This window comes from Colobus angolensis, unplaced genomic scaffold (assembly GCF_000951035.1).
Source record: "Colobus angolensis palliatus isolate OR3802 unplaced genomic scaffold, Cang.pa_1.0 Scaffold2, whole genome shotgun sequence".
NCBI classification, from domain to species: domain Eukaryota; kingdom Metazoa; phylum Chordata; class Mammalia; order Primates; family Cercopithecidae; genus Colobus; species Colobus angolensis.
The window spans coordinates 23,828,707-23,854,755 of record NW_012115154.1 but is presented as its reverse complement, the minus strand read 5'-3'; the positions used below and the strand labels follow the sequence as shown (position 1 = coordinate 23,854,755).

At 41.8% G+C, this 26,049-nt stretch overlaps 1 protein-coding gene across 1 annotated transcript in view; it reads right to left on the bottom strand.

Annotated features, from left to right (window-relative positions):
- Window positions 1–26,049, bottom strand: part of RBM33 (RNA binding motif protein 33) — a 134,447-nt gene that overhangs the window by 16,910 nt on the left and 91,488 nt on the right. The window contains exons 13-16 of the mRNA XM_011941593.1: window positions 25,890–26,048; window positions 23,796–24,083; window positions 20,285–20,932; window positions 1,768–1,974 (exon numbers count right to left, since the gene is read on the bottom strand). Coding sequence (XP_011796983.1) covers window positions 1,768–1,974; window positions 20,285–20,932; window positions 23,796–24,083; window positions 25,890–26,048 — 1,302 coding nt within the window. The remainder of the gene's footprint in view (window positions 1–1,767; window positions 1,975–20,284; window positions 20,933–23,795; window positions 24,084–25,889; window position 26,049) is intronic.

Here is a 26,049-nt window from a genome sequence, read left to right as displayed (position 1 = left end):
AAAAAAAAAAAAAAAAAAGAGGAGACTGCTGAACTTTCCCATACTGTCTCCAGATTAGAAAGTCAGAGAGAACATATGTGCCCAATGTCTCCCAGCCTAGAACAGCGGTGAAGCGCAGAAGGCAGGGTGGAGATGGGTGGCACCTGGTTTCCGGATGGCCTACCCGAATTGTGTCCTGGAGTTTGGACAGAATGCAAAAGTGGCCTCCCAGTCCATCACAGAAAAAGGCAGAAAGTTAGGTGGAAGCCGGAATAGAACCTCAGGACATGAGTGTGCACACACACAAAAGGAAATGAAGAGAAAACTTCCACAATGCTTAGAACTCTGCAGAAGGCAGCAAAACTATACCTGTGAAGTAAGTTTTAAAACAGTTGCAAGGGGTTATTTCAAGAGAAACTACACTGGAAAATGTACATGAAAAGTTGCAAGTTACCCTGACTGGAAACCAGTAGGAACTAACTAGTCTTCTATTCTAACCAGAGTAAGTTATGATATTAACAATAATATCCCCAACAAATGCCTACTTATATACACCAAGCACCAGGTTTTTTTAAATGCACCTTCTTATAAGATCCTCACAATTGCCTAAATAAGATAGGATGCATCACGATCCTCATTGACAGGAGTGTCTACGTTTAAGTTGAAGAAACTCAAGTGTGCTGTGTGTCATCGTGTATGGGGTTGTGCTTCTACTCAAGTGTGCTGTTTGTGTGCATGTATGGGGGGTGTGCTTCTAAGGCTTTTCTCATATATTCAGGGATGACACCTGAAGGAAGAAAATCCAGACCACAGCAATCTTTCAAGAGTCCCCCACTTTAACACGGGCGTTACTGCTGAGTCTGTCTGCACGGCTGTTTTCCAGTACAAAATAGAACTTTGTCTGCTCTCATACCATGAAGCGTTTATGAGATGAGACGAACTTAGACTTCAAAAGGAGCCAGAACCGTCTTAATAGTAACATTACTTCTAAGTGACGAGATGACGAGGAGGGGATGAGCGGCTGACCTGCTGTCCTCCAGAGTGCAAAGCAGGGCTGCGTCCAGGTCTCCCTCTGCATAGCTCCACCCAACAGGGGCTACTGGCTTCTGCACCAAGAGAAACCATCAAGACTCTGGGGAGCCGGGCAGATGCCTCGCTAGCAGGGGAGGGGAAGGGCGCTCCGTCACTTGTGTACAGGACAGGATGTGCTCCTAGTGCACAGAGGGTCACTCCAACAGAAAAGGGGAGGGTGAGCACCCTTGCTTCTTGCCTGACAGCCTGAACTCAGAAAAGCCCCTTCCAATCCCCAGAGTTAAGGGAAGGATTAAGGAGCTGGGAACTGTGGCCTAGAGCAAGTTACTTCATCTCCAAAGACCTGGGTTTCCTCTGTCTGAACTGGGGCCATGAGCACGCACTTGATTTCACATTTGTGAAATGTCTGGTGAGTCAGTGAACAGAGGAAGGAAAGCGTGTGACACGCAGCGGCACGCGCTGTCCCGAGAGCACAGCAGATGCTGCTGGGTCGACGGCTCAGGGCTGCGGGAAGCAATCACACTCCTGGCTGACTGCGGGTGCTCCTCTGGCTTTGCTCTGTGAAGTAAGTCAGGAGACGAAAGGGCTTTGGTGAAAATGTTAATGCATTTTCAAAGCCAGAACAAAGGAAATGATGGTTCATTTATGAATGTGAGTACTATCGGGTGCCACGCGCTACAAATCAGAGTGTGTCTGAACACTGCCTCACACCGACCTTTGCACTTCCAGGGCTGTGCGCGAGGCAACAAGCAGTACCTTCTTTGCAGGGTGAATTCCTTGGATGCTTTTGATCCCTGGAGGGACAGGCGAGTGTGCGTGGGGCCCCGCTGGCGGATGTGGGGGCTGCTGGAGGCCGCCCCTGGTCAGCGTCACCTTGCGGGCAGGCTGCGGACCCACTTCCGGAGGCTGGGGAAGCCGCTGGGGCTGGCCTTCTGGGTGAAAAAAGCCATCGCTGTCTCCTCCCTGCTGAAACCAAGAAGGCAGCACACTGTTCAGTGTCTGCTCCACCAAACGCTCCTCCCCAGCATTAGGAAGCCCACCTCAGCCAGTGTTCACCCACGAAGCAACACCATTCCAAGTAAGTGTGACTCAAGACTTGTCATTTCAGTAGAGCCAGTAAGGACAATTCTCATTGGAAAATGGTCAGGTTCTAAAAAGACATTTGAAATTTCAAACACTAAGATCCCCTTTAATTACTGTATTCATGTAAGAGGTCTGCGATTAAAATAAATGCTGTTGAATTCCGTGAAACACTGGTTACCTTCAAAAGACTTCATATCCAACATGCATTTTCACTTTCAGCATGCGTTATTCATTTTCAAGAGCATTCTTGTTAAAATGTACAGTGTGCATAAGCAGTGGTTTTCAACTCTTAACTCCTATTCCAACCTACCCTAAGAAGCCAACGAGCCCAACTCCTGCTGGCTGTGGCTCTGAGTCTTCCAAATCCATCACAGCGCCTTCCGCTCCCTCTGGATACAGAACTTCAAATACTCTGACCTCTCCAATACAGTGTTCTGAAGCCGGAGAGCATCCCACAATACTGGCTAGAAACTTCCCTTCCTTCTGCTGAGAGTTACAATTGCCATGAGCAACTACAGAGTACATGGATTTCCAAGAAGCACACTTACTCTATGAAGAACCTTAGAAATACCAGGAATCTTATCTTTTGTGTTTTATTAACAGTCTGTTCATCGATGAAGAAGCAAGTACACCCTGGAACTGCACCACCGATGTTGTTCATACCTCCAGGCAGCATAAAAATGTCTTACAGTGGTGCCTATCAGCTACTTTCAATACTGAGTAGTGTTTCTCCCAAAGAACAGCTGGAGGCTGGGAAAGAACGGGGGCAAGGACGGCAGACACTGCCCTGGTTAATTATGTCAGAATGGATGCTTGGACTCGAAAAGGAAGACGGAGACTTTTATTAGCACCAGGCCCACTCTCAACATCGATAGGGATGGAGTGTCAGTCACGGGATAGTAAATCCTCCCCAGAGTGCTTAGCGGTGCCAGGGTCTCCAGGGCAACCTGGTCAACCAGCTCAGAAGCAGCCCACATATCCTTGTCCCACTTTTCCTACCAAATGTATCTTGTGGAGACCAAATGGAACAAAGGGATCTGCCAAGAGAAGGAACACTGATTGGGGCAAGATGGATGTAGCTAAGATTTCTGCTAAGACTGTACAAAGTAACAGGGACTCAAGAAAAGATGAGATGAAAAATGTCACACAGGAACAGGTGGCATGAAAAAGCCTGCAAATCTCCTCTCTCCAAAACAAGTATAACCTGGACAAAATTTCCCAACACATGTGAGGCCTCTGGGAATCAAAGAAAATGAAACAAACGGAGAAGCACTTATTCCTGAGCTGTGAGGACAGTGCAGGGTGTGGCAGCTCCATCAGCACAGGGCCGAAACCCAGAAAGGCCTTAGGTCCCTCAGCAGCACTGGCCATACGTGCAGCACCCTCGGAGGGGAAGGCACAGGGAAGCCCATGGGTCTGTGGGCCTCCGGTCATGGTTCAGTTTGGAACAAGCAGCACACCAGCCAGAAATCTGAGAAACCTAATGAGGAAATTCCAGAACGGAAAGTGCTAGAGAACGCCTAGATGGGCTCTCCCCACATGGCTGCCTGGGAAGCCCCAACCCACACACAGATAACTGGCCACAGGGGGCCGTGCAGGGTGCAGAGACGTGAGCACAGGCTCCTCCCAGTTGCTGGCTGGCCACTAAGCTACGCAGCAGTAGGGTCAACCCCTAGGAAGCTAGGCTAAGAAATAAAAATAACAATACAAACACTGAACAAAAAATATTTAAACTGAATGAAAACAAAAACACAACACATCAAAATTCAGGGAGTGCAACTTAAGCAATTACATCAAAAAGGAAAAACATCTAAAATCAATAATTTGAGTTTCTACCTCAAGAAGCTAGTCCCCCTTCCTCAAAACAGGAAATCAAACCCAAGTAGAAGGAAGGAAAATGATAAAGATCACAGCAAAAAGCAATAGCATGGTAAAAAGAAAAAGAAAATCTGTGAAACCAAAAGCTGGTATTTTGAGATCAGCAAAAAACTGTTGCTCCTTTAAGGATACTGACCAAGAAAAAAGAAGAGAAGATAAATTACCAAAATAAGAAAACAGAGGGATCACCGCAAGGGACCCTAAGAAATTAAAAGGACATTACAAGCAACTTTACATCAACACACTAGACAATTTACATGAAATGAGCAAATTCCATGAGACACAAGCACCAAAACTGACTGAAAAAGAGAAAATATGAATAGAACTCTAAGAAGTAAAGACAATGAATTATTAAAAACCATTCACAGAGAAAAAGACCCAAATAGCTTCACCAGTAAGTTTTACCAAATATTTAAGGAAGAAAGACTACCAAGCTTACGCAATCTCTTTCAGAAAACAGAAGAGGCAGAAGCACTTTCCCACTCATTCTTTGGGCCTGGTATTACCCTAATACAAGGCCAAAGGCATCAAAAGAAAAGACACCTGCGAAAGAATATTCCTCATAAACATACGTGAGAAAAGATCCCCAACAGAATATTAGCAGACTCAATCTAGCAACAGAGAAAAGGGATCACACCTCATGACCAGGTAAGATTCATCCCGGAAGCGCAGGGCTGGTTTAACACCCCCTAATTAACCAAGGGAACATACTATACAAAGGAAAGGACCCTGTGTACATCTGCTATCGTCCAGCTAGGGCTGTGGGTGACTGAGCCAGATGGATTCTCCCACCTAACGCTCTAAGACGCTATCATGTGAATTACCATCTCCTGAAACGTGCTGATCTTACTGGAAGTCATTCCTATCTTACAGGGGCTACCCCCAACCCCCACATAAAAAGGGAAGCACTGTGAAAAGGCAGACCACTAGCAGAATCCAAAGTCAGGCTGGTAGTCTGTGTTTCTTAAACCTTCTCCATGAGGTCTTCTACCCAAGGTGTGAGCAGGTATCCCACCAGGCAGGGAGGGCCTATCTTAAGTACACAATTTTTCAGTCTGTATCTTAAACAGCTATGTGAATTCTCTCTAGTTTTATACATGCTTGAAATTTTCTATACTAAAAAGTTTTAAAATCTAAAAATATATACCACATACCCTCATCTTTCATGAGAACCAGTGACCATTTATTAATTTATCCAAAATCCTATTGCAACAGTGTTGCCTGACAGTACAATCTTAGTGTGAGATTCATAAATTCACTATGCACGTGTTCAGCTGAGTACAGTGTTCATAATTCACTATGCACGTGTTCAGCTGAGTACACTGAGAACATTTTCAGTGGCTACTGTTGCAGTGGCTACTTCCTCCTCTTTACAAGCGTGAACACTTCACACCAGCCTCCAGGTCCCATGAGGGCCCATGTGAGGTGGAGGGGACATCAGACCATGCAGTTCTCCACACAACTCAGCAGCACAACAGTCTAACTGACTGTGGTTCTCCAACTTCTACCCTTTCCACTAAGGCGGACAAATGCATGGACTGTGGAAGGTGTGCTCTCTAAGAAGGACTTCCGTCGTATGAACTTAAGTAATCCAAATCAGCTCCCTGGTAGCTTAACCAACCAGGTCTCCAAGGATGCCGACTGCATTTGCTGTCCTGTACGTGCTTGAGAGAAGCCAGTGGTTTAGATTCCAGTGAATCTCTTCTGTTCACCATACCAGAATGTCTCATGCACACAGAAGGCACTGAAATACTTACTGAATAAATCAGTAAATACTAGATTGTACTTTTTAAAGCTAAGTCATTCTGAATGTGCTAAAAAGAGATTATGGTATCAGAATACTAGGTTATAGACACTGTCAATCAGTACACACATATTTACTACATGTCACTAAGATAATAAAAGGCCAACTTTCAGACCAGCACCATGAAGTGTCACATGGCAGAGAGGAGACAGTACCTTTGGCCTAAAGGTAACGATGTTCATAGATCATGATGGACGGCAAGATGAATGCTCTGGCCGCTGTTTCCCTGGCAACCCAAAGCTAGAAACAAGATGGTCTAGAGAGGAAACTTTAACAACAACAGCTGGCACCAGAAGTAGGATGCTATTATCTGCGTGTTGTAAGGTATACAGTGCGTATGTGTATTTGGGTGATAAACAATAACACTGTAGTAATCTGATAATTTTTACACTGTGAATTAAGAACATAAACATTGAATCAATAAATACCCCGAATAAGAAAAAGTTCTCTTCATTGTTATTTTGGGAAAGACACTGGAGAAAATTTATGTCTGGTGATATTAAGGTCAGATAAGAACTCTGAAAAATAAAGTTCTAAACTTTTATTTTCCATTGAAGGAAAGTTTATTTTTTAAGTAGGCTTGATCTCTATTTAAAGTTCAGAAATACGGGTATTACAAAAAGCCTTTCCTTTCCTCATCTGTTTCAAAAAAACTAAAATTTCCTTATGTAGATCTTGTAACATAATGAAAGGGTCCTAATGTGATGGTGTCATACTTTGTTGATGACTTTCTAAGAAATGGCCTGAAAAGACAGGAATAAGGCCTGTGATGAGACAGTCCCTGCAGACAGAGACCTCACCTCCTACTGCCACCTCTGCTCATTCCGTTGGGCCGTGTGGGCCTTCCTGGGCCTGCCGCTGCATCCCTCCCTACTTGGGAAACTCTTGGCCCCTGACTGACAGAGTCTTCGGTCCCAATGGCAGGCTGGGATGCAGCTACTTGGGTTTTCTTCCCAGTGGATGTGGCTCTCGATGGTCTCTTGCTTCCTGGAGGCATGTGCACCACAGTGTCCTCAGTGCAGGCAGATATCACAAGACACAGAAAGTGGGTGCTTCAGACAGAGTCTTGTGATGCCAACCACCCAACTTTCAAGAAAAGACTCTTCCTACAAAACTGCTCACCAGAGAGAAGGCCTGCCTGGGTAAGCTCTGGAGTTGCTTATATCCAAGACAAGTTTTTGTACCTTATACAGCAGGGGTCCCCAACCCTCACTACCTTACTACTGTATCCTGTTAGGACTGGGCTGCATGCACCGCAGGAGGTAAGCAGCAGGCAGGCAAGCATTACCACCTAAACTCCACCTCCTGTCGGATCAGCAGAGGCATTCCATCCTCATGGGAGCGCAAATCCTACTGTGAACTGCACATGTGAGGGACCCAGGCTGACAGCTGCTTATAAGACTCTAATGTCTGATGATCTGAGGTGCAACAATTTCATCCTGAAACCATTCCCCACCGCTGACCCCAGCCCGTGGAAAAACTGTCTTCCAAGAAACCAGTCCCTGGTGCCAGGAAGGTTGTGGCCCCTGTTATATAGCAACAAATGATATCATAAAACTTTATAACGGAAATTTCTAAGGCACTCCTGGGATCTTAATCATCAAGAGTTTTGGTATTATTCAACATATTCACCTAGTACTGGCAGTGAAATAATCCACAGCTCATATCCGTTGACTGTCTACAACAGGACGAGAAATGTACTAGGGTCAGTACAGACACTGTTTTCCTTCAGTCCCACGGATGTAGCTTTGGTATTTTGTCCCTCCCCAAACCTTCTGCTGAAGTTATCCCCAGTGCTGGAGGTGGGGGTTAGTGGGAGGTGTTTGGATCAAGGGGCAGATGACTGTGAATGGCTTAGGCCATCCCCTTGGTGATAAGCAAGCTCTGAGTTCACAAGAGATCTAGCCATTCCGAGTGCGTGGCGCACGCCCCCCGCCACACCACCTTGCTCCTGCTTTCGCCGTGAAATGCGCCTGCTCCCCACTCTGCATTCCACCATGATTGGAAGCTTCCTGATGCCTCCCAAGAAGCCAAGCAGATGCCAGCACCATGCTTCCTGTCAAGCCTGCAGAACTCTGAGCCAATTAAACCTCTTCTCTTTATAAATTATCCAGTCTCAGGTATTTCTTTATAGCAGTGCAAGCACTGCCTAATACACCTCCCTGAGAGGTAAGTAGTATTATCCTCACTGTGCCCATTAAACAAACTTCAGTCACCCAGTAGGCGCTGGAACATCTTTGTGGCTCCAAAACCAGGGGAGTTACGCTAACATAATTTGAAACTATATTCAGCGAGAGTTGAAACAAACGGGATCAACAATTAAATCACTTTTTTTATTTTTATTTTTTTTCTCTTAAATCACTTTAATTAAACGAAGAGTTACTATAATGCTGTGCTTCTGAATTTTTCTGAAGATCATGCTAAGCACTGAAGGCTTGAATATAAGTAAAAGGTTGTTTCATTTTGTAAGAAAAAAATGAGTTGTTTTTTTTCTAATTAAAAGAACAATTATTCTCTTTTGACTTAGCATGAGGAAAAGCTAATTCTACAGAACAATTTCAAGTTTCTGGGTTTTACTCCAGTTCATACTAGGATGTAAATTAGCATACACATCCCTAGGTTGTGGCCAGGAGTGTGGTTTGGATCAGGTGAACAACTTCTACCCGCGGGGCAAATTCTCCCATTGACTCTTCGATTCAACAACTTGTCCCTTTGGATTCTGTGGATCACATTCAAATTTTACTTTACTGGTGGTTTTGTTTTTGAGGAAATTTTCATTTCACCTTTCCCAATGGACAGATGTTTATTTCAAGGTACACTTCAGCCCATATTGTAGTTGATACCTACAATCTCTGTCAAGAAGTAGGCAAGCCTTACTCTGAATGGCATCCGACACAGCTTGGTGGTCCTGATCATTACTTGCAAATTGACAAGTCCTGTTTTAGCCACAAAATCAGGTATTACATGCTGGGGAGAGGAAAATACCGGTTTTGATACTACCCAGATACCGCAGATGCTACCCACCACCGAGCTACCTGGCTATCTGGAAATTGCTGGTGACGTTTCTGCCCAAACTTTGCTGCCTACTTTGCAACTTGTGCTTTCGCCTGGGGTTTTACCATTCACTCCAACTCACGGGCAGCACACAAGTCACATTCAGCCTCTCCTGGGTTCCCAACATGCTCAGATTAAACATCACGATCCCAGCTGCCATTTCATGTCACCTCTTAGAACAAATAGCAAGCAGAGTGCACCACCACGAGAGGAGTTAACTGCAACGCACTAGACTCACACTTGGCTCAATTTATATGGCATGAACAATTTGGAAACAATGCTTTCAATTCCTTTTACTGCATATACCAAAACAATTTCCTGATTTTGACTTTTGATTTCAGTATATTGTAGTACAAATAACCAGGAACAAATTCTTCAACTGATTACATCTGAGAAACAAATTGATTACATATTTTTATACCTATACTCACACACATAGACAAGATTTGACTAAGAACCAATTCAAATTAAATCTACCCATTTATTTATAAGTCTTCTATAAGGTTATAATTATGCATATAATTATAGCATTGAAAGAGATCCTAAAATTACTAGTACTTAAGTAAATTTTAAAATACTGCTGATTCAAATTGAATTTTAGAAAGCTGTTATCTTAATGTCCGCATATAAGTGTTGTATGTGGGTGACAGACTACATTCTGTTCGTACAAAGTATGTTTGCTTTGAAACTGAATTTCTCCAGGGTGGTGTTCGCTTTTTAACTCTTTAAGCAACATTAGGTTCGGACAACATTTTAAATATCTTCTACTTCTTCCAAAGCACAGGAGAGAAAAAAGAAGTTTTGTTATCTCAGGTCAAACCAGAAACATTTTTTTCCCACAAATGATTATCTTTTAATACTATAAAAATCGCTTTTTAGATGAGGTTTTTCTTTTTTTTTTTTAAATATATAAAAGGCACTATTTGAATTAAGTAAGCTTAGGGAATACTTTTTATCAGCTTAATCATTACCAAAAAAAGAGGTCTGTAGCCCCCAACATTAGCAGGACAAATTTACTTATAACAAATGGTTTAAACGCATAGATAAAAACACCTATTGATATTGTCAGGGCTTCTTGCAATTTGACAGATCAAATCTTATTTTCATTCTTAAACCCCATGAAGAAGTGCTATCACTGATGTGCATTCACTAGCGAGCAAATTGATTAACCCCCTCTATAGAAATCTCAACTCTTGATTATACCTATCAGACGTTAAGCAGCATTATTCTAGAGTGACAACACTTGACAAATTCCCCAACCATTTTTCTCAGCCTTTGTGGCCCTGCTAACTTGTATTAACCCTGATGAAAAATTAATTTTCCTTATCTTCTTCTAAACCCCAAAATCCAAATCCGCCAAACTGGCAACTCTTTCTGTAAAGGTATTATGAAAACCTCTAAAAGATTAATTGCATGTCTTCAGGTGACATTAAATTAATTTCTGTACTCATGACAGACATTTGATACTCCGTACTGAGAGGACAGATAACATTGTCAGCACACACAGAAGGACAGGGGTGTAGTGTCCCAGGGCAGCCTCTTATGAATTCTCCTTTCGATAAGGCCATACTTCACTGTCACCGCTAGTGTTGCTGATCTTACAGTCCAGAGACCTCACTGGACAGGTTTCTATTAACCACAACAATGCTGGGCCTATCCCTGTAATCTTTATTATAAAGCTCACTCAAAATGTGGACAATAAATGATATGCATGCTATATGAAGTTTCTAAATATAAATACATTTAGGGCTCCACTATTTTTTTCTCTGAAGATTACTGGATTAAACAAGGTACAAGAAAATATTAATAAACAGGCTCACATTCTCTTCCTTCTCTGTGATAAATTATCCTTATGAAATACCAAGCATGCAAAACATGGGGAGCACTTACATCTAAAATACTGCCTATCTGGAACTGGGTCTACACAAGCAGAACTAAAACCAAATCCATAAGGTTAGAGAGACCAGGTTGGACAGACCTCCTAACTACCAAGCTTCATCAAATAAAAGGGTTCTCTCAGCTCATGCATTTTGACTTTCTAGTACAGTATGGTGAGAACACAGCACAGTTATTCAAGTGCTTGCTCTCTCTCTTAACAGTCTACCTTTCTGACATTAGTTAGGCCTGTGGCGATCTTTAAAAAGCAAAATGAACTGGCCTTTGAAGGAACAAACCAAAGCCTTCAGCCTCTGAGGTGATCTCATACCTCAGGACTGTCCCATTTCGACAGCACAAACTTACCAGTCTAAAAAGAAAAGGATTACTAAAGTGAGCCAGGTGCCTCTGGATGCTGTGGCTTATGAGGCAGGGCATGAAGTCTAGCTCTTCCAACCACAGTCCCTCACACAGGGGTACAGCCCCAGGCTCCGAAAAGTGGCCCTTCCACAAGGACCTGCTCTGCAGCACTGAGCAAGTTCTGCAGAACAGGTGACCAGGGTCCTATCTGGGTAGGCTGTTGAAAGTTAGGGGAGGGAAGTTACCTAAGACACTGAAGAAAGCAGATTCCCCTTCTGCTGGGGTGCGTGAGTGAACTCATCCTGATTCCTAACTGAAGGTGAATTGACCTCTGATTCGCCTGCTAATTTTACTCCCTAACATCATACTCCTAAAAAAAATCATAAACTAATGAGTATGGAAATTCTTATGTGTTCAAAATAATTTCTGTCCTCTAATGACCATGGTCTATCTTGCCATGTTTAGAGGCCACATGATTAACAATGCTTAAAAAGTAGTCTCTTTGGAAATGATCAATTCTGCCTACACTAAGACATTTCAAAGCTCTTAAAAACAAGTATTTATGCACAACTGTTTCTCCTCCAAAAGGAAGATGCTAGACTGTACATCTTATCAAATAAGTGATTAATCAGGATTCTATATGCCCTATTTTTCTTTCACTCTTCTGCTATTTGCCTGTTGCCCATTTTACCACTCATTAGCACCTTTAAACAAATGAGGTCAAACTCCACCCAGCCAACTTGGCCAGCATGAGGTGCCTGCCCTGCGCCTCCACGTACCTCCCTCCTCCCCCAAGCACCTGGATGTGCATCTCTCATGGCCCCCACCTCTAGGTCAAAAGCCATTTACACTCAGTCTCCCTTCCTGCCTGGTCTTCCCAGAACTGTCCTGTCGGAAATCCACCTGCAGCTCTGCCCTTCTCATGGGCAGGTTCAGACTCTGGAAGCTTATTCCTGAGTCGCTTCTATCTGGCCCCTCTCAGCTCCTCTTAGCTCTGCTATCCACTCCCAGGCACTGCCAGGGATCATCCTAGGAAGTCACCTTCTGCCAGAAATCAAGCGACCAGAACAGCGGCATCCTCCTGTCCGAGACCTTAGAGGCTAAAAACATGGATTCCCCTGAATGGCATTCACAAGGTGGAGGCTCTTCTGCCTTTCCATGGGTCTTCACCGCAGACAAGTTACCACTGCAGATTCACCACTTAACACAATTCAAAAAGCAGCAAAACGGGATGTGAACTATCCCATTTTGCTAAATGAATAAAGGAGGACTCTCAGGAGGCGAAAATAAATTTTTGCATGAAATAATGCCTAGAAGAATTAGTAATGATTCATGGTTTTTGTCTTTTTCCAAATTTTGCTCGTTTACCGGTATCATCTAAATATCAACAGAAACTACTACTTTGATCATCAGAAGTACTGGGGAAAGGGGTAAGAACACTGCTAATTCCGCCTGTGCTATTTCAGTAAGAGAATGCAAGCCATGTTGCCATTTTCAACATAGTATTTAAAAATCTTAAACATTTATAATGTACTTGAAACTGCCTTACATCCTGAACACACAAAAAAAAGACCAAACCCCCACTCAGGTAAGCAGCAGTAACTTCAAGAGCCAGTTCTGAAAACGCATGGTCAGATGGGAAGACCGGGCTGCAGAGGAGCAGTGTGTGGGAGTGGCCATCCAGGGAGGCGTCCCAGAAGACGACCCACTTGAGTTGGATCCAAAGTAGTAAGTGAGCGAGAGATGGCACATCCAGAAAAGGAGCAGGAGTGACAGTAGGAAATTCTAACCCCAACCAAAGTGCTGAGGAATTTCCATGGCTTCTTAGGCCAGTGGTTCCCACAGGGCGATAGGCAGCCTCAGAAGCATGTGATGCACGTTTTCTGCCCAGCTCTCAACTCAGTGCTCAGCTGTGTCTCATGCCCTTCCACGTATCAACACTTAGGTTAGAACCTCAACAAAATTTGCAAATAATGACTGTCAATCTTTTGTTTGGGTTTATAGAGGATGAGGGACTCACTTTAAATATCTAAACAGTAATGTTTAATTCTTAGAACTATTAACTATAATAATTCAAAAAACGAAATCAAAACAGCAAAAATTACTTCCTAATTCCCACCAATGACCTATTTCAAAAAACATAGTTAAAACAAAATCCAACCGATTCAAGCAGTATCTGTATGAACCATTTTCCTTTCTTTGCAACTCACTGTAGAAGAATCAAAAATGTGCTGAGTGGGCCCAAAAGAGAGGACAGCCAAAAGTAGTGGGCAAAAATGGCTCCCAGATCTCCACTCCGAGGACCCGGAGATGCCAAGAAGCAGGACTGATTCCCGAGCCCAGGCAGAGAAGGAACATCTTCTTGCACCAGAAAAGTGAGGACATGTTCCAAGAGTAACGGCAACAAATCAAAGGACACAGAAGCAGTTCAAAGGGGCTCTCACTGGTCAATCTGGGACAATTCTAACAGCAACATAAACAATGACAGTGACAGTTCATTGCATAAAGTAAGAATTCATAAGCCCATACTGACATAAATAAACGAACAAATAACGGAAGGAGAAGAGTAAATTATCACAGCAGGAGTATGACAGCTAACAAGTATAGGAGTGTTGGCATTAGAAAAACTTCAGTGCCGGCCAGGCGCGGTGGCTCAAGCCTGTAATCCCAGCACTTTGGGAGGCCGAGACAGGCGGATCACGAGGTCAGGAGATCGAGACCATCCTGGCTAACACGGTGAAACCCTGTCTCTACTAAAAAATACAAAAAACTAGCCGGGCGAGGTGGCGGGCGCCTGTAGTCCCAGCTACTTGGGAGGCTGAGGCAGGAGAACGGCATAAACCCGGGAGGCGGAGCTTGCAGTGAGCTGAGATCCGGCCACTGCACTCCAGCCCGGGCGACAGAGCAAGACTCCGTCTCAAAAAAAAAAAAAAAAGAAAAACTTCAGTGCCTGCTAACAATAGTGAAAATTTGATCAGAAATGGGATATTTATATAGTCCCAATAGTCTCAAAGTATCTTCCTATAAATTACTTACCAATTACAAAGGGTAAAACTGTAACATTACAGAGGAGAGACTTGGCAAACACCACTTTTACCCATCCCCCACCCCATCCAAGTTAATCCTGTCAATACTGGAGAAGCCTCCCAACTGAATGCACTGGGAAGGACCCGACATCCCCTCTGGGGTGTTGCTGCCAAATATGGACAACCCGAAACTGATCAGGACGAATCCTAAGATAACCCAAATTAAAGGGCATTCCCTCTGCTCTTTCAAAAGGTCAAGGGCAAGAAACAACAGATTTAGGGGACATGATGAATACAACGAATGATCCTGGACTAGACCCTGGCAAGGTGGGGGTAGCTACAGAGGACATAATTGGGCCAGTGAATAAAATCCAAATATATACTATGAATAAGATGATAGTATTGCATCGCTTCACAGCATTTTTATTTCTGATAATGTACAGTTGTGGTTTTGTAAGAGATATCACACCATGTCTCCAACCTACTCTCTCAAAGGTTTGGGAAAGAAGGTTTTTGTGCATGCAAGTGGGCAAAAAGACCAGGATAAAGCAAACTCAACAAAATGTAAACAACTGGTGAATCTGATAAAGGACATATATGAGTTTCTCCTACTGTTCTTCAACTAAAATTATAATAAAACATTCCCTTTCCCACCTCCTCAAGCTCCACAAAAGAGATCAGGTATATATACATATCATTCCAAAAGTGGGAATAACTTTTGAGAAGGTAGAAAGGGAAGAAATTTACAAATGCAGTCCAACACCACAAGAGCATGATCCCACAAATAAACTGGGACCTTCGGCATGTAGCATTTTGACAGCCTTTTAAAAATAAAATACAGGAGCATCACAATTGGACAGCTGGCTTTCCTGCGGGGGCATTCTGTGCTTTTCCTATTTCTCTGTGTGGCCAACAGAATAAAGGACTGTTTACTTAATGTGCTGCCAAATTCTTAAAATTTTCATTATCTTGATTAGAATAAAGCAGCTGAATTCAGTATTTGCTCTCATTTTCTTAAAGAACACTATAAACAGCCACTCCAAAAAAAAAAATTTTTTTTCTCTTTCCTTCAACTAAAAGGGTAGTAACATTTATTGAGCTATTATCACATATTCAAGCACTGTGCCACTCACTTTACATGATTATGACAATTAATCCTTGCAAGGATCCTGGGAGGAGAGTTGGTTCTCATTGTACTGATGAGGAAACTGGGATTCACTCAGGCCAGGTAACCAAGGTTACAGAGATGCAAAATGAAAACCAAGATGCAAACGCTTCAAAAACTATACCATTTCCTTAAATAGGAAGACAGAAACTGAACACCTAAGGCAAAGAATTTCCCCTGGCACTTGTTTGTTCTAATTCCCCTTTGTTGTGTTTAATCACGAAGAATGGTTTTAGATGACTACAGTAAGTTTACACTAAGTAAACATCTTATACTTTTTATATTTGCTCTGTTGTTACTTGAATTGTTTTTCTGGGAATTATGTCTTGGTTATGAACAGAATTATAATGTAACAAAGTTGTTCTTTTGGTTTCTTAAACACTTAAAAATAGCTTTCTGAGAAATGGGCAAATGAAGAATATTTCTATATTCTAAGTAATTAAAAGAGAACCATTCCATCAAATATAATTCTATAGATGAACTATGTACTTAATAGTCAGGAAGGCACATGAAATTTTAGCAGTATTTTCTGCTATCTAACATTACTTACAAGCGGCATTAATACATTCCTTTTGTAATCTCACCTAGCAAACCCAGACAATAACATGAGTGAAAAAAAATGGAAATTCACATACAGAGATTGATGAGCCTCAAAACAAAAGATCTCTTTCCATTTCAAATTCCCCTAATATTTCCCTTCAAAGTTTTAAATGTAAAATGTGACTTAATTTGATTCACACAGAAATGTTCAAGGATAGATTCACTGCACGTAGCAAGTGATGGCTATACTTAACCAGGACACAATATGCACTCCCTTTCCCGGGCCAGCGGCCCAGGTTCTGGAACCAGGATGATGGAAGCCCAGCCACTCGCCAGGCCTGTATTCACAGCTGAGGCTACTCACCAACCAGGCTGCTTTTTCATGTATCAAATCCTTCTCAGCCTAATGTTCCAGGCAGTCACTATCAAATCAGTTGCGTTGGCAACCAAAATGAAACCTAACCAACATCATCATCCTAGGAGTCCCCATTAAGCATTTTCCCAGTCAATCCAGACTGCTAACAGCAGAATATTGTACCTAATCAAGAAATAAATAACACCATGAAAAACACAGCAGATGGGTAAAGAGCATAAGATTCAGCATTAAACCACAGTTGGAAGCCCAGCTCTCCCACTTAGTAGTTGTGTGGCCCTAGGCTAGTTACAAAACCTCTTTGAGGTTCAAGGCACTCGCCTCAGAAGGATGTTGGGAGTACATGCTCGACACTTAATAAATGATAGCCACTGCTATTATCTGGCATAAAATCACGTATTTCTAAAAGGGGCCTTAGAAGCATTCTACAAAGAAAATGGGAAGTTAGGAAGTGCTTCTGTGCACCAGAAGCTTTCGTTTGTTGACTCCTCATGGCAGACTTATTAACCCCACCTGCAGATTGGAAATTAAAGTTCAGAAAAATGAAATGAATGTTCAGGGTCCCAAACAACAGACAACTATTCAAACAGGAGTCTTTCTGCACCCAAAGCCACACTGCTTTACCCCATCACATGACTGCGTGCACAGGTGAGCTCTCAGTCCTAGACAAAGGCTCCGATCGCTATACTCTACAGCAAGACATTTCAGAGCAGCCAACAGCAAACACGATGCCAGCAATGAGCTCTTGAATCTGCAGAGTCACTTTTCAAGCTTTAAACCTAGACGCTAACCCTAGTCAACACAATCGTGTAAGAAACAATACCAGGAATCATGCTGTTGATTTCTTTTTAAAACTGTTCCCTGTGCACACGCATACTGCAGCAGCAGCTACAAAAGGGACCACCATGAAAGGACTACACGTTCTCTTACAATGACAAGGACCAAGGAAAATCACCTGAAAGGCGATATAATTAATCACAGGGCAGACTACAAAAACCTACGGTGTTAAGACTCGGCCTCCCTCACTTTGCAGAAAACCCAGTTTAATAAAATCCAACGATAAATTATTTCATTGTAAGTAATGAAATATCGAAAATATAGAAGAAAACTCCACTTGATTCACAATTGCCTCATAGACATGAGTATACTCACAGAAACCTAATTAAGTTGTATATCATAGTAAGAAAAGAACTGTGCTTTCATCAACACGTGAAGAATCCTGTGGACACATATTTTAACTGCAGTCACCCACCAACCAGAGAACAAGTTCTTGAATGGCACTATGCAAAGATAGTTCACTATCCTGTCTAGAGACGTGAAGAATTAGGAGGCTACTGAATGCAAAGAATAATTTAATCAAATGCATTTAGATTTAGTTACACTAGTTAAATTAGAGAAAAGGGAAGGAGGTAATTTAGGTTAGGTTAGGATATAGTTTAGGTTAGAAAAAATGGGAAATATGAACCAACAATAAAATGTTTTTATTAAATAAGTAATCATAAAACTAAAATGTATATAATGATATTCTGTATAGGTACTATGTACAAGTTAATCCTCCCCAAACGCTAAGCTCCTGTCAGCCAAGGCCTGCTCAGCCCTCAGCTCATTAAGATTTCTGAAGGCAGAAAACATCCCTGAGCATTCAGATCACAGTCCCCAGATGCAGAGAATGCCTCAGCAGCAGTCAGGAACAGAAACACCAGCCAAAATAAACATTTCCTTTTTGTATTGTCTGAAATAAGCACAATTTGCAATTAACCACCATTAGCAATATGTTCTCTCAAAAAGAGTCCTCACCCACAAAAAAAAACAAAAAACAAGGCCATTAGGCAAATACTGTTTGTTCTGGTTCAGAGAAATACGAACTAGAGATCTTCCCTGCTAAGTCAAAAGTGCCAAAGTGCTATGGGAGGGGCCTGAGTAAACTCTAAGATACTCTAACATGTGGGCTAGTTAACATGAGGTGAAAGATAAAGAGCTGTTCCAAAGTACTGGTTTGACAGCTATTTTCATGAAAAAATCCTTTGCTTTTCCTATTTATTGTAAAATTAGCGTAACTTTGGAATTAGGTCTGACACAAAAATAAATTTTTTCCATTGGAGAAAAAGAGTAAAAATTCACGTAGATAAAATTCTTTTAAAGGAAAGCTGTTGATGAGTGTAAAAGCTGCTCTTTGATGGTAGAAACCAGACCCTTCACTTCCCAGCCTGCCAGTGCAGAGTACATGCAGCCATTGTAATAAACAGCACCAGTTCTGGTTGCTATGGGAAAAGGCCTAATTCCCAACAATGGGCAACATCTCATCTTAAAAAGTTTATAACGCAAGTAAAAGAATGAGACACTGATTAACACAGTATACCTAAAAACAAGGTCAAAAGCAAAACGGCCATAAGCACTGAAGAAACTAAGGAGAGCTTGAGTTCTCACTGAAAGGTAACAAATTCATGTAATATGAAAACATGTGTATGTAATACAATTCCTCTCAACATTTCTACTTACAATGAATAGACGTAAGAAAACAGATTCAGATAAAATTATGCATCCTACTGGATATTCTACATATAGAACTTCTAATTATAGTATTTTGTACAAATTTTCTTATAGCACATGAAAAAGTCATAGTTTTGTTCCACAAACCGAGAATTAAAAGCACTAAATCTCAGCTAATTAACCAACAAAATGAGTTATTCTTAAGCATAAGCAAGGAGCCGAAGTAACGTTAGATTTAGTTACACTAGTTAAATTAGAGAAAAGGGAAGGAGGAAGTACTCCTTCACATGCTCACATGTCCTACCATCCTGAAATGGACTAAAAGAGAGATGTTATTTTCTTTTTTTACTGTATATATTTTTTGTGTCTTTCACAGCAATCTTTGCTAGCTGGTTTACTCTAGAAGCCTATGTTTACAACATTCCTACTTTCTTCCTCAGTTTATAGTATAAAATTGCATACAATGAATAGCACTTTTATAGAGCACAGCAATTACAGAGACCATCGAATTTGTTATAGAATTCGTTTTCATGAAAACAACAGATGAGAGCTACTTACCACAACTAAGTAAGACTATATGGTGGGATAAAGAAGCAAGTGTTCGATAGATCACTTCTTTATGGAACAATCTTCTGCAGTGGAAATCTATCTGCAGTGTCTGGTTTTATTTTAGAGTGCTAAACTTATCCAAACTACAGTGGAAAACAGGACTTCCTGTGCCTGACTGAAAATGACCTGATACGGACACTGATCAAAAGAAAGAGAAAGAAATGAGGCATGCTGCACTTCCGAAAGCATGTGGTAAGAGCATACAGGACTTCAACTCTAAATTCTATGGTATCTTTTTTTTTTTTTTTTAATGGGGCAAACTGAAAACAGAAAACAAGTAATAGTCCAGTAGTCTGGGACACAGTTGATGAAAATTAGACACATACCTGCGTTGCCCACCACTCCCACTGTGCCCACAGCTGCTCACTGAATCTAAAGCTATACACAACAAATGATTTGTGTAAAGGAAAAGTTATCTCCAAAACAAACGTAATGATTTTATCACAAATTATCTACAAGAAGAAGCTAAAATTGAGTAATATCTAATTTAGGGATTGTCACACTGGCCTTTCATTAAGACTCAAAAGAGAAAACTAAAACATGTGCCTCATAACAACATTCTGCTCAGATGGGCAACACCTGTAAAGGCAGTCCCATGAGGTTATGACACTGTATTTTTACTGTACCTTCACTATGTTAGATACATTTCGACACACAACTACTCACCATTGTGTGACAACTGCCTACAGCATTCAGTACAGTAACATGCTGCACAGACTTGTGGCGAGGGAGCAACAGGCTGTACCGTACAGCCTAGGTGTGCAGCAGGCTGTGCCACCTGTGTGTGAGTACATGCTAGGATGTTTAGACAATGACGAAACTAACAACACATTTCTCAGAACATATGCCCGCCGTCAAGCGACAACTCGTATACCAACTTCAAGTAGGTAGAGGTTGGTTACAAGACTGCAACAGAGGTAATTTTTAATTCTTTCTTCAAAAATATTCTCTGCAAATGAGGGCATTCTATGTGAAACACAGACTCAAAGAAGCTCTCATAAAACTTGTCAACTTACCCCACCTGACAGCTTAATCACTCTGACCTTGGAGCTGATGTGGGGCCCGTCTCCACCACCACTGTTTGCCCTGTGCGTGACAGTCCTTTTCACGCCAGGCTTTGTGTCCTGGGGCCGGCCCTGGATGGACGCCACTCGAGGAGTCTGGGGCACAGCTGGCTCCTCCACATCTGTGGGTTTGATCTGGAGTACTTTATGCAGCGGCTGAGTCTGACTTTGAGGAACTGTTCTGGTCTGTCTCAAATGCTTCAGTGGTTTCATCTGTTGTCCTTGATACTGCATGTTGGCACTGGATGGTACAAAATTTGATGTTTTGGGCTGAACGGTTGAAATACTGACATCCTGGTTTTTAACAAGAAGTCTGTTTTTCACATTTTGTCTGACCTGTGCACCTGGAAAGGGCAACAGTGGGTTACCATTGGTGGGTGACGGTGACAGCGCCTGATCTTCCTGCTCTGCTGGGGGTGGGGGAGCATAGAGCTGCTGCTGCTGCTGCTGCTGCGCAAGTCTCTCCAGCAGCTCCTTCTTCCTGGCACCAGCCTGCTGCTGCCGCCGTAACTCCTTCTGTTTTAGGATTTCTTCTCTTAGGCGTTTCTGTTCTTCTATCTTCAAGCGATATAACCTTGTTTCCTCATCTTCATCAGGAAACTAAAATGGAAAACATACACAGTTTACTTTGCTATACAGGCAAGGTGCCCATTCCAGTCAATTTCAATAAACTACAAGAAGACATTTACCAAAAGTCCTTTAATTCAATATCTGAAAGAAGTCATTCAAAATCTGTTTGAAGACTTTAACTCCTTCCTCTGGGGAGAGGGGAAAAAAAAAAACCCACACAGCTAAAGCTAATTTGGAAAATCTTATCAGAATATTAAAAATGAAATAATGTAAATTTCCACTCATTTACAAGTTTGAAACCAATTAAACTATTCATTTGAGATATCAAAATATGTTTCAAACAGGAATGGCAGCAGTAGGGAGGCCTGCTGTCACACAGGTTTTATCTGGCTCTTCCCTGACAAACCAACAAAAGGTGGGGTGTAAATGACCTGAAAGGCTCTGATTAGAACTATTGATTTTTTGTACAGAATTTTCAGCCTGATCTCAAACTCATTTGTCACAGAATAATTGGTTATAATGAACAGCACAAGTCAATCTCTCTGACCTTGAACTCATGCACTCTCCTCAGAATCAAAATGTTGCCAATTGCAGTATTGGAATATTAATGGTATATAAGGAACGCCTTTAACAAGCTCCAAACCATTCTGCAAGTCAAGACAAAAAAATCTTTGAACAAGTCCAGTAACTTTCATAAAAAGCATCCAATAAGGAAAATGTATAAAAAGTTAAGCATTTTTAAAGAATTATAATATTCTTTAAAAATCATCCATATCCACAGACCCCGTATAGAAGAATGTACAAAATTTAATCTATCTCGAATTCAGCTATTTCACCATCCTACTTTCCCTAAATAAACCTTAAGAATTAGGAACTGAGGACAAAAGCACAGCTGAGGAGTCGGCTGGTGCCCTGGAGCTTGAGTGCCTAGTGCCAGCCCTCACTCAGGGATTACTTGTCGACCTGGAAGCAATTCTGACCAACTCTCTTCTCTAATTTCATATCTAGGGCAGATTTCAAACCGCAAAAATGAAGGTGGGTGAGAGGCTGTTTATACAGGCAGGCATACAGAGCAAGACGTGACATCCAGGGGGACAGTGGACAGAAGGGACATGAGCATCGGGGGAGCACACAGCCGGGGACACATTAACAGGACCCAAGGCGCCACTGCCTCAAAACACAGGAATAATTACTAGTCATTGGAATTTCTTCCCATGCAGTCAAGAAAGAGTTAAAGCATGTTCAGAACAGCAACTGAAATACTTGGAAAGACTACCGACTAAGCAGATTCACCCTTTATTATATCATCATCAAGTTGGGGGGACATAAGAAAATAAGTCACAGTTAGCTAAGCAAAACAAATAGAAGACCTTTCTTTTAAAAAGTAAAAAAATATATATAATCCTGGTCCCCTTTATATAGAGAGAGAAAATTAAAATAAATCAAGACATTCCATTTATACTACAGCGACCTACAGGTTCTATTTCACTCAAGGCATCTTTTTGAAATAACTCTATGGAAGAATCCTTTAGAAGTTCGCCTAAATCAACTATCATGGAAGGAACTGAAAGCCAGATGTGCCAGCAGGATACCTGAAAGGCAACTTCCCCTATTAGGTAGCCCTATTGTTATGTAAGTAACGAGTGTGTGACTTCATTTTTCTGAAGCAAATCAGTTATAGGTACTGAGTTAGGAGCTGGCTATATACACTAGAAGCATAATAAAACTTTTATCAAAGACTTCTTTATAAACTATTCCAATCCAGTTTGTAAATCTACATTATTTTTTCACATACTGATTTTAAAACCAAAGTCACTTGTGTTCTAATTAAGAGTTCATCGTATGTTAATATTTCAACTTTGTACTTCCAATTTGGTAAACAACACATTACAACTGCTACAATAATGTATCAGAAGAAAATCTGACTGAAAAAAAATGAACTGATTAAAAGGTAAAACCAGTATTAACTGGTTTTTATGAAACTAAGAGAGCATGACTTGCCTAAATTCTTATCTGAAGTCATTCTTCATGACCCCGATATTGGACAGGTTTAACCCATTCCACTGCTTCAGAGCACTCCACACACATTTCACTAAGGTTGGCACGCCCTCCAGGTGCCAGCCCTCTGCACAGGCCGCCCTGGCTGACCCCCCTTTACCAGATGAAGAGACTGAGGCTTGTGGGAGAAAACGGCCTCGACTAAAGCCAGGTCAAGACTGAGCTGCGTTGATTATTCATACTTACTACATTCTGTGCCTACTGAAAAATTAGAAACAGCAGCAACAACATATATAATTGTAATTCAACACAAAGCAAACCCCCAGAAATTTTAAAGACCAACAAGAAAACTGGTCCTATCTTCTCGAAGTTAATAATGTAAATTAAGAAACAGTCGCAGAAGAAACCTACGGGATTCACCAGGTGTCGGCACACGACACCCCACGGGCTGAATCTGGTCCACCACCTGGTCTTATAAGTAAAGTTTTACTGGAACGCAGCCACATCTATTGGCGGAAGAACTGTATTCAAATTGCCTTTGTGCTAAAATGGCGAGAGGGGTAATGACGACAGTCTGGACTATAAAGCCTACAATATCTATATAATACTTGGGCCCTTTACAGAAAAAGTTTGTTAAGCCCCAGTATATGTCAATTCTATATAACGGAACAGTAACTGTGCACGTATATAAATAAAATCTAATCTTGTAAACTAGAGAGAATACAAGTGTTTTTTTTAATAAACACGGCTGCTAGGTTAAAAAAAAAAGGCCCAGGTGAAAAAAGCAGGAAGATTTTGTGACTAACTTACTAGGTGAGAGCGAACTGAGACATCCAAGTTGATTATAAGGCTTCTTGTTTGAGACCAACATTTGTTAATAAGAGAAGTGTCCTACCTCTGGTTCTATTTTTGCTTCTTCTTTAGGTTGAGCCACAGGGCTAGCTGGCTTGACTTTCACTTCAGTCTTTCCCTGTGAGCTCCTGGAACCCGCCATGGCCCGCGAGGGTGGTGACGAGCTGATGATAGGTTTCACTTGCGCTGAGGGTGTGGCAGAGCAGCGGCTGCTGCTCATTTCTATCACGTGTGATGGCGCTATGGGTAATTCACGCAAATTGCTGTTCCTTGGCGCAGTGGGCTGCATTTGCTGCATGGGTCGCTTGCTTACATTCTGAGAAGTTGTATTCTTTTCACAAAAAGAAAGAAATTCTAATTGTAAGTGGAAAGTTGGCAGAAGGAACATTAAAAGGCACATTATTAAATAAAAACACAATAAATCATTCTCATTAGCAAATGACTACTCTTTTGGGGAGCGGATACTTTTCTCCTTGGTTAATACTTTTTTTCTCATACATAAATGTCCCCAATCCATGTGGCAGCATGCCTCATCCTAACTAACGTTAAGGACTTCCATTGGTAAAGGTGTCATACTTGCCTACAGACAGGCTCCTCTTTATAGAAATTACACCAGGCTGATCTTTAGCAGGTGCTTCAATAAAGGGACTGACAGTTTTAAAAGAATTGAGACAGCCAAAAAACCACTCTATCTGCCACCAGAGATCAACAGGATTCACATGCTACTATTTTACCTAGTCACTTAAATTTAAGCTGGAACAACGAAAGAACCAAGCATCAGGTCAATGTCCTAAGAAGCATGACCCCAGGGAGAAGAAAGGTGCCAGAACGTTTTACTCGAGAGGAAATCCTTAGTCATGTTCATCTTGAGGACTCTCAAGAGAGAACCAACACCTGGAGGAGGCAAAGAGAACACGAGAGAGCTGGAAGGGAGGAGGGGAGAAGCAGGGGGATCTCCGAGGTCACACAGGTCAAATATCCCAGTGCACAAGGGTCATGAGAATAGACTACCATTATTCTTTATAACCCAGGTTATAAAGCACCCTCTTCTCAGATTTATAAATCCTTTCTTACTGTTCATATCACTTTAGTTGTGATGTTACTTTAAGAAAGAAAGAAAGGCAAGTATCAGCAAAACTGAGATTCCAAGTAGCTAAGTGACATGCCTAAAGCTCAAGGGTGAAAAGGAGACAATACTAAAAAAAGACTGACAGGTGAGAACCCTGACCACTGACCACTAGCTGCCACACTGTGTCTCTTTTTCCTAAAAACCAAATTACAAAGTCTCATATATATATTTAATGGAAGCAAGAGCCCTGACCACTGACCACTAGCCACATTGCGTCTCTTTCCTAAAAGACAAATTACAAAAGCCTCTTATATATATTTAATGGAGGCAAAAACCCTGACCACTAGCCACACTGTGTCTCTTTCCTAAAATCCAAATTACAAAAGCTTCTTATATGTATTTAATGGAGGACAAGGGCAATGACTGTGGCCTTTTATTTTCAGAGCAATGCATTGTTTCCCAGTTTCTTTTAATGCATGACAAGTCACACATTTGCTGATGGTGCTTGAGAACACAACTCCACAAATAAATGTATGCTAATCTCTCTGGACTGAGCATAAGCTCCTTGAAGGAAAGGAATTTGTCTCTTCTGTTCACTGTTGTATTCCCAGGACTAGAGTAGTACCTGGCAACAGAACAGTCAACGTATTTTTCCCGAATTCATTTATGTATTTATTCAGAGACCAAAAAGACAGAGATAATTTACACATCAAAAAATAAGCCACTGGTAAAGGGAAAGTGACTACCCCCAAAAGTATTTTCTGAAGTTACATGTCTATTAATTCCTATCTATCGCTATAGAAATATCTAGATACAAGAAAAATGCTTAAGTAAATATTAACACAGTCTTTGGGACACAAAAGGAGTATCTTATCAATTATTGTAGTCCAGAAAACAATCACCTGAGTGCTTTTTAAAACATGGATTCACTTCAGAACTATGTACTACACGTTTTAAAAGTTGAAATCAGAATTGGAAAGTATTCTGACCTACAAATGATGCCCCTCAAGTCCTGTAAGTTAAAAGGCCTCCCAGGAAGACACAGGGAAGACACCCCTTGACACTTACATGCCGCAGCCCCTGGCGCTGAGGGCACTGCATCCGGCTGCTGCTGGCCTGAGGCTGAGCGGTCTGTACATGAGGCCGGAACTGTGGCTGAGACATCGGCATCAAAGGAGGGGGCGGGACGGACAGGTGGTGGTGGTGGTGGTGCTGGTGCTGCGGCGGG